Source organism: Struthio camelus, chromosome 5 (assembly GCF_040807025.1).
Source record: "Struthio camelus isolate bStrCam1 chromosome 5, bStrCam1.hap1, whole genome shotgun sequence".
NCBI classification, from domain to species: Eukaryota; Metazoa; Chordata; class Aves; order Struthioniformes; family Struthionidae; genus Struthio; species Struthio camelus.
Window position 1 is genome coordinate 74,057,603 of NC_090946.1, and position 16,539 is coordinate 74,074,141.

At 41.5% G+C, this 16,539-nt stretch overlaps 1 protein-coding gene across 4 annotated transcripts in view; it reads left to right on the plus strand.

Annotated features, from left to right (window-relative positions):
- CEP170B (centrosomal protein 170B) overlaps positions 1 to 16,203 on the plus strand; it is a 59,779-nt gene extending 43,576 nt beyond the window's left edge. For 2 of the 4 annotated variants that reach the window (XM_068947253.1, XM_068947252.1), the window contains 8 exons: positions 160 to 409; positions 3,095 to 3,254; positions 7,074 to 7,112; positions 7,690 to 7,833; positions 9,464 to 9,552; positions 10,094 to 10,187; positions 11,175 to 11,226; positions 11,951 to 16,203. In XM_068947253.1, the coding sequence (XP_068803354.1) occupies positions 160 to 409; positions 3,095 to 3,254; positions 7,074 to 7,112; positions 7,690 to 7,833; positions 9,464 to 9,552; positions 10,094 to 10,187; positions 11,175 to 11,226; positions 11,951 to 12,186 (1,064 nt within the window). In that variant the 3' untranslated portion in view covers positions 12,187 to 16,203. The remainder of the gene's footprint in view (positions 1 to 159; positions 410 to 3,094; positions 3,255 to 7,073; positions 7,113 to 7,689; positions 7,834 to 9,463; positions 9,553 to 10,093; positions 10,188 to 11,174; positions 11,227 to 11,950) is intronic. The other 2 variants (XM_068947254.1, XM_068947255.1) reach the window with 1 other exon arrangement.
- The last annotated feature ends 336 nt before the right edge of the window (positions 16,204 to 16,539 follow it).

Sequence of the window (16,539 nt, forward strand, 5' to 3'; positions counted from 1 at the left end):
GTTTGAGATAAACTCTGGTGAATGTGTTGTTTAACCTAAAATCTGCACAGAAACTCTCCTTTCTTTCTGTTCTTGGGCTAGTTTTGTGTTACCTTTTCACCCTTTTGTAGTAATTCTTTGCTACTTTTCTTGGTCTGAAACCAATTCATTTTTTATAAGCATCAAGGCGGAGACCACAGGGTTCAGATTACACTTCTACTTCGGAGGAAGAATATGGCTCAAATCACAGCTCCCCTAAACACAAACGCTCCCATACTTCAACAGCCACACAAACACCAAGGATACGTGGTTCTGGGCTGAGCAAGCAGAAACACAACGGCAGAGAAACAGATGATGATGAAGACTTTGATGATCATCCGGATCCCTACAACTTCATGGCACAAACAGCAGAGATAGCAGAAATAGCCAGGTGAGGTGGGGCTTTGTGCATCAACCCATGTGTTGAAAATGTTTTCCATGATGTTCAAATCCAACCTAGATGTAGAGGTGGAAAGAAAGGCATTCTCTCTTCTTGTTGTATGTCCTCCTCTTCCCCCTTTCAAATCGGAACATCAATATGTTCAGACTTGAAAAGATTTCATGAAGATTTACAGTCCATGCCAAGCAGTGCTGGCTATACCTTCTCTCTAGAAAATGGCAAGTGCAAGGAAGCTGGGTTGTATCTTGGCTTGTTTGTCCAGTTGAAGCTGTGGACAGATATCCTCTTCCAGCCCTGCAAGGTCTGTTAAAAGATGTTACTGTCCATATCTGCCTATCATTGCTTTCTGCTGGAAGTTACTGTCTGCGTGGACCAATTCATGTGAGCACTCCCTAACTCTGTTCAGAAAAAATCAACTGGATTAGCTCAGTATGTCAACTGTTGAAGGTGCTTACTGCTCCCTCACTGGCTTCAGGCAAAGCAAGAGCTTCAGGGCAGAAACCTCTTTGGCAGAGTTGCATCCAAACAAGAAAATCTGTCTGAGAGCTGTGGGTTAATAAGTCGTTGCTTAGCTTGATGCTTGTGGATACAGGACCTATTGTATATCTGTGGTTGCTTGGAGGACTGGATCAGTAAAGAAGATTCCTTCTCTTCTTAAAAATGGTAGCATTTGAGGTCTGACATCTCTCATATGCCAACTGTGTTATGCCAACTTTCCAGAAATACAGGTCTTCTGTTGTACTGGCCATACTTGAAATACTTTCCAGTTTAAGAAGCTGACTTCTGGCTGCTGCTGGTCAGCATTTCCATGTTGTATGTATCAGTTGCTACGCCAGTCTCAAAAGGACTTTTCTGTCATGAACATTGCTTGCAGTCTGTTAGGCAACGTGTCAGCCTTCAAACAAAGCCGTATTACCTGTGATGTATGAAGCGTGGCGGAGGGGGAAATATTGACTTCCCTTGATACCAATATTTGTAGCAACGGAGAGCACTTTAAGTTGCAGAAGTTATAAATAAGTGATTGCATCAGATGTGTCTGGCTCTGCACATTGCAGAACTCGGTCAAGCAGTCTGCTTCGTAATTGCAGTTCTGATTCCCGTTGCTGCTCCCGAATTAACTGGGAGTGGTTTAAAGTAGTCAGAGTTAAAAGTGAAAATGCCACTTGTTTACAATAAGCGAATCACATAATAGATGTGTTTGGTGACAGCTATATCTGGGACCAACACAGATAGGGGCCACCTTAGGCAGGCAGATCAAAATACTTTTTAAATTAGTTCAGTTATGCGTTTTCTTTCTGATGAAATGTTTTGATGAACTCACAGTTTTACTATATTGCTTCTTTTTTTCCAATTAAAGAAGAAAGTGTCTTCAGATGAAGCTAGCCAGCTGGAAGATTATTTTTCCCTTCAGGAGCATTTCTTTTACTTTTTCTTTACTTTTATTTTTGTTTTGGGGTTCTCTCTCCCTCTCTCTTTTTCCTTCCCTCTCTTTTTTTTTTTTTAAAAGCTGTTCTAATAACAAGTCAGAGACAGAAATTTTTTGAAACCTAGAACAAGTAGAGCAAAATGTTTTCGATCACTGTTAACTTGACACCCGTCAAGGAGCTTGAAGTTTCAAGACTTGAGTCTGAAAACTAGGTCCTTCAAAAGTATGCCATATTTATTGCTCCCACTCCTTCCTCCGTTTTGGAGACTCTGGACGCATATTTTGATTTATAGTCTATAAACCACAAGGGAAAAGGGAAGTGTTTAGGTTTTTATTGTTATTTGAATAATAAAGAAAAAAACTGTTATCTTCCTAAGTGCGATCTAGCCATTTTGTTGTATACCATACTTACAGGAATTTCTTTAAGGCCTAAAAACTTAATGTTTTTTGCATGGTGGAGAAATGTTTAGTGTGTGGTATCCCCCCCTCCGGGCTCCCCCCCCCCCCCCCAAACCATTGAAATATGGAAACAAGCCATGAATGTAATGGCCACCTATAGTTTTGTTAATCTGATTTTTCCTTTTTAAGGAAAAAGAAAGAGATTCCCAAAAGAAAAAGTGACCATGTTCTATTAAAAAAAAAAAAAAAAAAAAGAAAGAAAAAAAAATGTGGTTGGGGAAAGAATCAAGAAAAATTTATTTGTGGGTTGTCTTCAATACTTCCTAGTAGCATGTAGAATTTGCTTTTTTTCAAACCATTACTTTGAATCTTACGTCTGCAAAGACATTAGATCAGATTCAACCTGTATTTCTTCTGCCACTGAAAATCTCAGGAGGCTCTTGGCACAAGAGCTCAGATAAGAGGAGCTCATGAAGACACACCGTGGCCGCCGACTACCTTATCGGGGTCTAGACACCACTGGGGTTTAGCACGATAGATGTGAACTTGTGTGAGGGGATAGGAGAGCAGTGGATTTACTTTGTTCTTGTACCCGGCTGGAGCGTTCCTTGGTGCCCTTAGGGATGGCTCAGCCTTGGGTGTACTTCCCAGCCCGCTTTCCTTAGCCCCTGCAGATGTTATAATTTGTACAAGCTTCCAGTGGTTGGCCACTAAAGAATCCTCTGTGGCTGCCCTTTTTATATTTATAACTCCCTTCTTGGTTTTTTTTTATTTTCATTTTTTTACTACGTTAATATAAGGCTTGTTGTATGATGTATCCTAATGGCCCTCCTGCATGCTCTGTGCTTCAGATTAAGCCAGACCTTGGTAAAGGATGTGGCCATCCTTGCTCGAGAGATTCACGACGTTGCTGGAGACGGTGACTCGCAGAGTTCATCGGGGACGGGACCAAGCACCTCCCTCAGCTCTGTGCCCAACACTCCTGCTTCCACCATATCAGCGAGAGAAGAGGTAAGATCACAAACGGCAGAAATCTCAGCCTCTGAATGCTAGCAGATGTGTGGGGCCCAGCTGCGGTGGCAGACCAGAGGGCAGCATCCCCAGTTACTGCAGGGTGAGAAAGGACTGCCCCCCCTTCCCCCAAAAGACCCAAAAAACCCACAGCAGAAAGATGGACTGCAGTCTATTTAGGGTGCTGTTTATTTTGCCTTCCTCTGTGCTCTAGGCAGCCTTGCAAGAGGTGGGAGCAGGCATTTCCTCAGCATGGCTGCATGGGTATCAGGGCATGCCTGGCTTGTTCACAGCATCCTTACTACGTCTCCAGAAAGCAGTAGGGCCAAAATGGTGCCAAAATGTTGGATTCAGCTCCCCAAGACTTGATGGCCTCTAGTCAGACCTTGGTCCCTGAAGTCTGTACCCAAGGAACAGCATGGGGTGGCGTGCCGCACTCCTAGCGCTCCGAAGGCTTTCAGGAGAGCCTCTTTGGTTGACTGAGTCAAGGTGCTGACCGAGTGCTCTGGCTGCACACCAGAGCTGTGTACTTTGTACTTGTGCTGTGTCCTTTGCTGTGCAGGTGTTTCTTAGATCACTTCGCTCCATCTGTGTACTGATGGGCCAGGGCAGGACTCCTTGCTCTCCAGCCAGCAGGGTTGGGCAAGGATGAAGGGAATTAACTATTTCCTTGAATGTAAGTGTCAGCATTGTAGCAGCTGTAGAAGTGCTGTCCTCCAGCCCTTTGGATTAGCCACGGCTTCCTCCCAAACTGTGTAACACAGTTTAGCTGCGCCGAAGAGGGAAGGATAGAGGTCATTTCTTAATTTGGCTTACCAGCGCAGCAGCCCAGGGGCCAGCAGAGGTTTGCAGCTCAAACTCAACTGCAAGGTCACCTGTGGGCTCCAGCTGCTAATGTAAAATTGTTTATGCTCTTTTATTTACTGCTCAGATGGGCCTCTTGGCTCTCTGTTCTCTGACTGTTGTGAGGACTGTAGGCCTCTCCTAAACAGGATTCAAAGATGAGGGCCAAGTTTCTTATTCTGACAAGAGTGTTTGGAGGCTCTAGGACTTTGTGTTCATTATTGAAGTGCAAAGCAGAAGTTTAGAGAGATTCCCAGAAGAACAGGTGCTTGTGGCTGTGGTCAGCCCTGGCCTTCTCAGGGAGGGTTTCTACCCTGGGGCCATTTGGCTTTGTCTGAGCCTCTGGTACACAAATGTTTCACAATAGCTACTGGCTCTGAGATAGTGTTGTTCCATTCGAATGCCACACCTGCAAAACTGCCTTTTTTGTTATTGTCTTGAGCAGTTATGGTGACAAATCTACCCTACTTCAGTTGCAAACTAAATTCTGGCAGTATTTGGCAATGAGCAGCACTCAGCACCAGCTTACTGCTAGCCAAGCAGGACACCTGCCTCTTTTTTTTTTTTTTTTTTTTTTTTTTTGAGTGCAACCATAAGTCAGCATATACGCAGGGATGTTCCCTGCTGTTAGATATTTCTCCTGTAGGTAACAGAGGAGGAATGATACATATCAGTCGGCCCCCTTGCAACAGTGGGAGAGCAAACGCAGGGCTGTGTTTTGCTCTGTGCAGTGCTCCAGGCAGTACCCACCACTGCAGCAGGGGATTGGTGGGTTTTTGAGATCGTATGGTGTTGTGAATGAAGAAGCCCTGATAGGAGCCCGTGAGGACAGATTGGGAGCCATAATGCCGAATTATAAACTGGCAGTAAGGAGAAGAATTGAAGACGTGAGCATGCTTCGCTCTGGCACTCTGGCTCCAACATGGTTCCCCAGCACAGTGAGAGAGTATTGCTCACCCTTGTTGGCATGGCGTGAGACGCTCCTGTTCTTCATCCGCTTCTAGTACCTTTGGTGCACTCGGCCAGTAATAGCTGAAACAGCATTAAAGGCTCCTAAGTAGACTTGTTTCAGGTAGGGTTAGATAACCTAGTAATTTCAGGAGGGCCAGCAGCTTGGGAGACCATTTGAATTAGAGCCAGGCTGCTACCACGCGTTACTGGAGCTGTCCTGTGTTAACAAGAGCCAGGAGTAGGTTATGTCAGCAGGGCTTTCTGCGCCGATGCTGACACTTAATGCTGACTGCTGAATAGCTTGGGATCCCAAACTTTGCATCTTGAGGCTATGTTACAAATGCCAGTAATATAAACTGATTGTGGGGTTTAATAAACATGCCTCATATCTTTGAAACTGGATTAAAATCAGTGGGTGCCTTTGAGAGGGGGGCCTTAGGCAAGTTCGGGTGCTGCTGGATCTGTGTTATGATGATTGTTTTAGCTCAAAGCAGGATAGTCCCCTAGGAAATCTTTGAAGATCATAGTGTGTGATGCTAAGTACTGTGAATTTTGTGAGTGTTTAGTAAATAATTTTATATTAAATATTCTAGCAAAGGGCATAGTGATGAGAAGCTTCTACTATAGTAATGTAATAGAAACATCTGGTAAAGTTTAGTTTACTCTTAGTAAATGTGTGAATAAGCAATGTTTGCTGTGTGGGACCACCAGGCATTTTTCAGCCTGGATGAATTGCTTTTTAAATTACTTTTATTACAAAACTTGGCTAAAAATTAAAATCATGTGTGTACCCTTACAAGTTAAGATGGAGCCTTAAATTTAAGCCTTACTCTTTGTGTTTTGTCCCTTCAGGTCCAATATTGGCTTGGATGTTAACCAAGGAGGTTTTAAGTTCCTAGTGCATGTTCAGAGTGATGTTCTTTTTTGTAGCCCTCAGCTGTGCAGTATATAATAATACAGATTCTTGGAGCTGAATACTGAGCTGAACGCTGCTACAAGTTGAGCAAAACAAAAGGTGTTCAGCAAGGTTAAAACCTTCATGATTTCTGTTTCCCAAAGTCACGGGTTGCTTGGGATGCCTTGGATTGTGGATGTGTAGGTTTTACAGGAGCAAACCTTTGGCAAAGCTGAACAGTCAAACTGAAAACTCAGCTGCTGCAAGTAGAGTCGCCTGCATGGCATTCTTTAGGTTTGGTCTTTTTTTCTTTCATTCTTGTTTTGTTTTGTTTTAAAGTTGATAATGGTATAGCAAAAAACTTAAAATCTCAATTAGATTCCCGTAGTTGTTGCTTAAGGTACTTAGTATGACTGTTGGTTTGATGAGAGGAAACGGTGACAGAACAGAAAGCATGAGAACAGATCAGGCTATGCGTTCAGATGTCTTGGTCATGATGGAAATGATACTGCTCTTACAGTTTTTCACGGGTTGTGCTGAGAACTTCCAGACCATAGGAATATCTCCTGATTACTCTTTGCTTCTGACACTGTTTTCACCGCTGCAGCCAGCCTAACTTATTAATTGCTTCTGCAGTTCACAAAAGGATGCTTAAAAAAGGAAGCTTATCGTCTAAACACTTTGGCTGTTGTGCCCCTGTAGCATAATGTCTCATGCCTCCTGCCTGTTGATAACCTGAGTGCTATTGCATAGTGTTTGGGGAGCCTGGACCTTGGATGGCACACAGTTTCCTCTTGATTTCGCTCTTGAGAGCTGTGTGCTGTTGCCAACCCGAGCACCTCCTAGACGATATTTGCAATCCGTTCTTTGTGCTCAGAGGGCTGTTGGATTTTGCCCAGCACAGTCCATTGCAAAGTAAGTGGGGAGCTGCCCGCGACCACCTCTGCAGAACTGGTTAGTGACCAGATTCTCCGCCTGGTTCGGTGCATGCTGGGGGGTACCCGAGTGATGCTCCTCTCGAATGCGCTTGTGGGAATGTCACCCCAAAATAACGGCACTTGTGTTCTCTTTGATACTTGCTGTCACCGTCATTCAGGAGCATTGATCTCTTTGTTTCTGTTTTAACACAGATTGCTCGTAGATCTTTTCGGCTGGCATATCCATCTCAGGTGCACTTTCCATCCCATTATTTTGTACCTCTGTCTTGTCACTGTTATTTTCCTCACCTCCTTTTAGAGTTTTTGTCTTGTCGGTTAACCCAACAGAGTGGTTGTCCCGTCTCTTCTGTTTTTCCCGTTTATTATTTGCATTATCAGTGGTTTTGTATTGCATTTTCATCTCTTCCATGTGTTACTAAATGGTTTCTAGTTAATTGGAATGTCCCTTTAATGTTACGTTGATCTTTTAGCTTGATATATTAAAACATAAGATACAGCAAATCAAGGCCTTTCTGAGTTTTAATCTAAATTCAGAAAAGACAAAGATGTACTTTTCAACTAGTAGTCAAACTCTCAAAAGTATAAACCGGGAAAAGCCCTATTGAGTTTTGGGGGATGACTCCAGTGGGTAAATGTTTGCAGGACTGAGGTCTAATGATTTGCTTGGTAAACCATACCTGTCTGAACAAGACTTAAATGAATCGGTGTTCCTCTGGGGCTTGCCTGAAAATCTGTAATACCTGCAGTGACTGCCTGTGTGCCTCCTGCCTTACCAATTTATAATGACTCATTACTCATTATTTCCAAGTTGGTGCAGCACATTCCAGAAGCAAGTCTGAACTACCAGAAAGTGCCTCCGGGATCAGCAGAACTGAGGGATTTTGACCAAAATATGAATGATAATAGAGAAGAGGATCCCTCAAGAAAAACAAGGACAAGAAACCGCGAGGAGGCAGGCGACCTTTTCTTTACTTTCTAAGTTTATGTATGACATTGTTGTAAGCGATGTAGTATGTATATCTCCTCTTTATAAGCTGCCAAAGGTGGTTATTCAAGGAAGTGCACTTCTTAAGAGCCCTGACTTGTAGCATAGAAATACATAGTTTAAAAAAAAAAAATAGAAAAAAGGAATAGAATCACCCTTCTAACCAGTGTTGACTGGAAGTTTCCTCTCTTATGTAAAACTCCACTAAAACCTGAGGCTTGATCACTTGCTGTCTGGGGCGAGGCATTCACAATGTCAGAGCCCACATAGGCTATTGCATTGCTCTCCTAAAGAAACAGAAAAGGCTCACATTTTGAAATGTGCCACACCAGTGGTTTAATGACTGGAAATCTTGGTGTGAGAGTAGTTGTTCCTAATCAGTAAAGGTACCTTCTGCCACGGGCATGCTAGTTGGAGCTGCCCGCGGAGCAGCAGCAGCAGAAGCTGGACCTTGTGACAGATCTCTGCACCGGGCTCGAGTGCTTTGGCACAGCAGGCTCCCTGCCGGGTCCCTTGCAGGATGCGAGCCCCAAGTTCTGCTTGGCTCGCTCCAGTGTATGCAGTCTGAACACTCTCTATTCCCTTTGTTCTGAGGTGAGAGAGGGAGGCAACTTAGGAGTTAAGGGATGCTACTAAAGGATGAGGAAGCCCGGCCTGAAATTCAAGGCTGGGGATGAGATGGGTGAGGGGCATAGCAAGGAGATGGCACCTGGGAGAGGAGGAGTGGGTTGCTGAGGTGCTATGAGGTGGGCTAGCTGTTGCTCTGCTCTGTCTTTTCCATGCCTGCTCCACTAGAGAAGAGCACGCAGGAGCAGAGGCTCTAAGGAGTCTGTGCCCTCCTGCAGGAAGGGAGAGCTGGGCTCAAGTGCAGTCAGCCCCAGCTCTGCAGGCGGAGCGTGGCTCCAGCTGACTAATGGAGCAGGCACTTGGGCTGAGCCATCCATTTTGATCATGTCCTGTGACTTCCTTGAAGCAATCTCTGACCTCTCCTGTAGAGAGGTGCCAAGGTTGAATAAAAGGTGTGGGTCCAGAGCGCCCCCAGCTGATGCAGGAGAACCTGAAGCTTTTGTGGCAGAAACCTGTGGATTCTGTTGTGTAACAAGACTTGAATGTTTTGGCTTTGGGTTGTTTTTTTTTGTTTAGGGATTTGTTTTTGGTTTGTTGTTTTTTTTCTTGTTTGCTTGAACTGTGACAGAAATCACTTTACATGGTTTCAGGGAGACTACTTGTGGGACTTTTTGGGTTATGGGTCTTTCCTTTTTTTAATTTTTCTTTTTTCTGTTTTTCCCTGTAAGGCATGCAAAGTCTTCTAAGCTTTTTCTTTCTTTTAGTAGAAGAAATGCTTACATAGTTCGGTAACTGCAGACAACTCTGCCTCTTCCTATACTCTTGTAGAAAACAATCTGAATAAGTTAATATTATTTTTTTTTTTGCCAAACTGCTGCAATAAAGCTGTGTGGCTTCTTATCTCTCTTGAACTTTGTATATTGTTCCCATAGACAAAGATGTTTCAGTGGAGGTTTACTCTGAAAAATTCCAGTTTTGTATGCTAGTTTTGCTAAAAGATTTTTCTGTCTGATTCGCTTTTATATTTTAGGTAATCTTTGACAACCTGATGTTGAACCCGGTGTCCCAGTTATCCCATGCAATCCGTGAAAATACGGAAAACCTAGCTGAAAAAATGAAGTAAGTAACTTTTCGTCCCTTACCTGAAATGCTGACTTGCTGCTGAATTCTTTTAAGAAGTGCAGATCATGAATTTGTTGCTTGCGGAAGATAATGCATTGTCATCTTGGAAAGTCTCTTCGTCTAGATGCAGGGAACGGTATGGGTAGTGTAGGAGATGTAACATAATTGCTTGTCATCTCTTTTCTCTTATGTTTGGATGAAGATGCCTTAACTTTGCCTTTAAGAAGTGTCACTCGTGGAAAGAGAGGGAAGAAGAATGTATTCTTGTGGGAGGGTTGACTCCCCTTTCTTCCCCTGTCCCAAGACTCTCGGACAGCCTGTGGATCACCAAGGCTTGCAAAGGCTCTTCAAAGCCTGCTGTTTTTCATTTGGGGAAGGACTTTGGGTTGCTCCTAAATTAGCTGAAATGCTCTTTGTCCTGTCGCTACTCTACTAATCTCCTTTGTTGCCACATCTTGTGATAACTAAGTCTTTTTATTTTTAAAAAAGCAGATTTTGGATGGCAATTTTAAGATCTATTCCACTCTGTGTGCTGCAGGATTCTGTTTCAGAACTCAGAAAGGACCTGGGAGGAGATGGAAGCCAAAATTAACTCGGAAAATGAAGTGCCAATTCTGAAGACATCAAACAAGGTAAGACCGTGAGACCTAGTGAAGTACCAAAAGCTTGTGTCCATGGAAGCTTTATAAGAAACCAGCCAAAATAACAAGCTCTGGCACTTCTCACATCTATTTCTGAAATTGTTAGTCTATTTGCATGTGTTGAACTGCCATTTTTTGTTGCTGTTATAAGCAGTAACAAGGTGAGCTCCTGCAACCAACAACAACAACAGTTGTTTTACTATCACTTTCACCAAGCTCTTCCTTATAATTTGTCTTTGAAGACCCAGTCCCTTAGCAGATGTGCAGGTTCAGGGTCGCTAGGTCTTATTTAAGCATCGTCCCAAACATCCCCTACAAGAGCAGTTCCCACAGCTTCGGTTGTAGGTAGGTGTTTCTCGTGGGTGTGTGTTTTCTGTGTCTTTTGCAGTTTGATAACAGGGCAGTAAAAATGCTACACCCCTAAGCCGAAATTCCCATTTGTGCTCTAGTAGCCTCTTATCATTTATGGAGATTGCCAATAGAGGTTTAAGTGATGGACCCAGCAAGTTTGCTTAATGTTAAGGGCACATACAACTCTGTGCAGGAGCTGTGCCTGTAGGCTCAGCTCTACAGAGGTATCTTCATAGCTAATTGCTTTTACTGCTCTAAGAGTTAAGCTTGCAAATATCTTTGTAGTTCTGTTCTTATATGGGTGTAGAGGAGCCTTTGTACGCTTCATGTCCAGATATCTGGCCAGCATTTGAAATCTCAAAACCATTGTAGTTATGAGATGAATGGTGTAGTAGCATTTGGGAAAATGAGGCAGAGCACAGGTCTCTTGGAACACTGACCAAATCCAGCTAAATACAGATACTAGTTTTGCTTTTCCTGCTCAATAATATAGTAACTTGAGCAAGGGTGGAACTGAATGTGAATATACCTGATCAGAAAAAGGCAGAAAGAGTACGACAAGTTTCTTATCGTAGTTGAGTACTTGGTTGGTTAACTAACTCTCTGTTCTGATGCATTTGATTCTAGGAAATCAGTTCTATCCTGAAGGAGCTCAGGAGAGTTCAAAAACAACTTGAAGGTAGGTCTCTCTTAGTGTTCTTTTTGTCTCATAAATGCCAGTAACTTGTACAAAATGAAATACTGTGGCTTGATTTGCCAGTGAAAACTGGGAAAAGATGCAGTAGTTCAGTTTGTTTGCATGATGCTCTCAGACAAGTGCATATGGAATGAACAGTAGATTTTTACTCTGCTGCCAACTTTTAAGAAAAATGTTGACTTTTGAAAAGTGGAAGCTATTGATGTGGATATACTTTGTGGTAATTAGCATGTTCATATCAGAATAACTGGCAAAGGTCTTTTCTGCTGAAATAATGTTTAGCAGCTCTTTCAGCCAATAAGTTCTGTGCTTTTGGCTCTCATTGACCTGAATCTTGCATGTAGAACTCCGTGAAATAGAGAAGGCAACATAATCTCAGTGGACACTTCTTGCATCCTATAGAAACTTAGATGTGTTTAAAAAAAAAAAAAAAAGTCTCATCTTGTACAACAACAGAAAGCTTAAAGTCCTCATAGTTTTAGTTTGGGAGAGGTTTTTGCCTATTAAAGTTGCTTATATCTAAAGATATTAATAAATAAAATATTGTGACTCTAATGAACACAAGCACTGTCCCTGTCTACAATTCTGAAGGCTAGAAAACTTCTGTTCAGAAACTCTGCTGAGTGCTGCTAATGTGTGTGTGAGTATCTCTCTCTTTCTTTTTTTTTTTTTTTTTTTTCCCCCCCCCTCCCCTTTCTTTCCCCAGTCATAAATGCTATCATTGACCCTACTGGAAACTTGGATGTGGTTGCCAGTAACAAAGCATCTTCTGCTGCTAAGCAATCTACAGCTACTAAAGTCAGGACTGCTAACGCTTCTGGGTCCACACTGGAGACGTTGTCCCCAGCACAGATGAGAAACTACACACAGAAATCGAACTGTGGGTCTTCTAGCTTACAGGATTCAAATTTCATTCCAGATGGGGAGAAATATGTGATCTGATACGGTATTTTGTATTGCTATCATATTGTAATCTACTGTCGCATTAGTACTGTGTATGAGTGGTTTGTGGACAGTTTGTGTGGAGCAGTTGTTTAGATTGCTAACACATTGCACAAAAAAAAATCTATGCTGGGAGGGTGAATGGCAAGTCTGTGTATGCCTTTTAAACAAGACAAGCACTGTGGAGCAGCACACATTCAGCATAGAGGCAAACTGATTTTTAGAAAATTACTCACTTATTCTTCCAGTGTGCCATAAGAAAACAGGCTTTACGTACCCTCCATTCAGTGCGACCGAAGCAAAAGTGTTCTTGCATTAGCCTGTTTATAATTATTCAGTTGTAATGAGGTGCGATTTAAAAAAACAAAAAAACAAAAAAACCCACTTTGTTTGGCACTAGATTTGTTTTGATTTTGTTTGTTGTTTTTAATTTTACAAGTGGAGCATTACAATTCTGTTGGAATCAATGTGCAAATCCAACAGAGTGATGGTGCAATATAGCAGGTTTCTAGGAGAAACTCTTACTGCAATTGTATAAAAAGTCCTTTTCAGTGCTTATAAAAAGGAGGCAACACTGAAGTTGTGTATCGTGTGTTCAGTCCAAAAACCAAAATAAGATAGAACCCTTTGTTTTTCCATTGGAAAAGTGTAAAAATTAACAGTGATGGTATGAATGTAAAAACTACTAATGCAGTTTCTGTTTTTGACCAGGTTGCAGGCCCAAAGTTTCAGGTGTAGGTACAAAAAATCAGGTTTTACACTTTAGCTTGCCAAATTTTCATGATTTTAGTACAATTGTCATCTTTAAGGTTTTTTTTTTTTTTTTTTTTAAATATAAAATCTTCTAAAAATGAGCTACAAATGCTCCTGGTTGGGCCAAAGACCAAGATGTTTGTGATCAGCTAATTTCTAAGAAAAACATCTGTTCCAATGGCTTATGTAATAAACTTAATTGCACAGTTGTGAACTAGTGTTCACTTGATGGCACTCTAAAAATAATGGCTTAAATGTAGCTTCACCTTTACTGCTAGTTCTGTCATGCAGTTTTTTTCAATGCAAATGTACTTGAAAACCCACCATCCTCTGCTATTCTTCAGAAACTATTCAACAGTGTCAAGCAGTTAGTGCATTTTAAATTTTTGTCTGGAGTTTATTTTTGGTCTGTTATGATCCTAGGAACACTAAGGATTATTTGCAGTTGCACTGAGCATTTTCTTGTTTAAAAAAAGTTTCTTTTTGTAGTCTATCTTTCAGTTAAGCTGCAAAATTCTAAGCAATTTTTGTGGCTTTGTTTTAAGAAGAAAAATTTTGTTTTTGAGGGGACCTCTTCCAGATGTGCTTGCTTCCCGTGTGGTGTTTTTTTTCCTCTTGTATCGATTCCTTTTTCATTCTTCTTGGTCAATAAACAATAATCAGGTAAAGAAATCTACTCTTCTTTCATAGGTTATGGTAGATACGTGTACTGGGAAAGGTGAGCAGATAAGTTCCATTTTGCCCTTATACAGCGTGTCGTTTAACCAATGAAAATGTTTTCCCAAGCTTGACTGCTTTTTGTGTGCTGACTTCATATTTTGGGATGGGTAGGGGATACTTTGTAGTTAGCTTAAGTAGTTACCTGAGCTTTTTTCTAGGATGTTGTAAAAGTGGGAACCAGTTAAAATAATTTAAATATATAGGGATGCTCACACAGTCTTTAATCTACTAGCAAAGAGCACGATTGCTTTCCTGGGGAAGCCAGTGGAAGCTTCCTATTGATTTCAGCAAAAACAGGATCAGTCCCAAACTGGGAGTATGCCAACAGGCCATTAGTTTCTTTTGAGTGTGGAAGGTGCTTGCTGGCAAAGAGTAGGTATAAATATCCTTCTAAGATTTCCAGTAGGTAATAAGACTCATCTGCTTGTGTGGAGATGCTCTTCTGTGAAGAAATCTGCTGAATTTCACAGATGACGACAACATTAAACATACCCTGCAGAATAAAAAGAAAAAAAAAATCGTCCTTGATACGTTCCTGTCTGTAACATATGCATTGTCTGAATGTGGTGTTCATTCAGTCGTTTATTCTGATCTGTCTTTTCTCGAAATACCTGACTGTGTCCTTGATGAATATCCTAAGTGGTAGGATTGTTCCTGACATCTATGACACACTTTTTCAAGCCCTTCTTGGATAGGGTTTGATATGACCAGGTGCTACCCCAACTCACTAAGAGCTGAGACCTTCACAGATAAGGTATTGCTGTTAGTTTCGGTTCTGATATAGAGACACATTAATTACTCAGACATCTGATTTTTATTATTATTTGTTACCACGTTTCCACATCTTCATGGCTATGCTCTAGTGGATTTTGTTTCTCTGCAACGCGTCCGTGATGTGACTTCTGTTTACTTTCACTTGAAAATTGCTTGATTCTTCCTTCATTCATGAACACATCAGGGATGGATTTTCTTCCTTGGTTGCTCTGGTCTGAATTTGAGAGAGAGCCCACAGGCACCTTACATCAATTAAGGCAACGCATAAAATATGATACCTCTACAAATGGCTAATAGGGATGCAACAGTTGGTGTCTGTTAATAATTTGGAAAGTGTATGTGTGGAGGGAGAAGGAGAACAGCTTGATTTGTTTTATTTATGACTCAACCAAAATATAAAATGCTTCTGTGTCCTGACACAACATTCATGCTTGAATCTTTGCATTCGAAACAGTCTTGTTAATCAGTGGTGAAATGTAGTAGGTTTTTCTGTATTCACCGCTTCTGAAGTACACCCTGTTTGCACTTGTCTGCTCTGCTCCAGATAAGCCAAAGAGCTAGCCACATAATTATAACTCCTTTATTCACTTTATTCATTGTTCATTCTTATAAGCAGTACTGTGTGCACCGATGAAAACATGCCTCTGTGTGATTCCAGTGTGAACATAACAGCTGCGTAGTGGTGTATCTAGTTGGCCCGGGATCAGTGCATGGGATTCCTGTTGGCTTCAGTGAGCTGTGGATAGGCTTTTCCTTGAGCTTGGTAAGGGCGGCACTGACCCGTGGGTCATTTTCATACCATGTTGCTTTCATGTTTTTTGTATTTGACTAAAGAAATGTAATGAGGCTGGGATTTTCAAAGTTTGAGGAAAGCGGGTGTTCAGGTCCTCCTGGCTGTCGGTACGATTTGGGTGCCTGATGCCTTGACACCTTTCAAAATCCCAGTCCGTAGTTCTTCCATTATACTTGAAAACCATGTTCTCAGTTCAGTTCTTTCAAATGTAAAAACTTGTTACTCTGCTATGATGGAATGAATGTAAATTCCTGTGAGAATGTGTACAAGCTTTGTGAGCGAGGACCTATGTATCTACAGCAATGTCACGTTGTGGTCGTGCTCCAGGAGAAAAGAACGTCTACATCATCTTTGAGTATTTTAGTAAAGGTAAAACTAGTGGAATGTTTACATACAGCCTACTGAGGGAGAGGGGAAAAAAAGGAAAAAAAAAAAAAAAAAGTAAAGTATTTAAGTGCAAGATTCTACTAGTTTTTTCTTTGGGTTTGCAGACCACACTAGCTATTTTTGAAGTTCAGTAAATGTGTATAATTTTTGCAAAAAACAGACAGAACTACCTGTTCACTTTGGATGTGCCCTGTGCTGAATTGTGCCTATTTCACTATCTGCTGTTGTTATGCTGCTGATTCCGCTGTTCTGAACTGTTCACTGGATCATTCCATTTGCATGCAACACAAATGCAAGCTGAGCTGTCTGAGAGTAAAGCTGAAACACGTTTGTATAACTTCAATTGATTAATGATTTTCTCTTTTCCACACCCTCTTGAAATGCTGTGTATAATTTGATTTGTTTCTTCCACCCCTATTTTTTCTGCTTTTTTTTTTTTTTAATGGTAATTTATTTTTGTTTGGATTATAGGCAGTATATGTACATTTTGTTCCGAGGTGATATTGTGGATGTCTTTAAAAAAAATAAATTGTTATTTTATATAATTTTATCATAAAGTTGCTCTAATAAATCATTCTTTTATCATGTGACAGTATGATTCTGGGTTTTTGTGTGTTAGTTCTGGGGTAGGAGGGAAGTGTGGGTTTGGAGGACTAAACAATTTTTCAACTGCCTCTTTATGTTAGTGTTTATAAATGCAATATAACAAAAGAATTGTCAGCAGCTGAAAACTAACAGTGCAGCTGGGTCCATTGTGGCTGCATCTATGGCCTGGACGAATCCCCTTCTAATAGTACCAGAGACTCCTTTCCCCCACCCCCATTCTGAGGGTGGTCTTCTGAGGATGCTCTTACTTCCTAGTTTGATATGCTGATGTTTTATTCCTTTTTTTTACTGTTTTATCTCATTGCCATGATTAACCATGG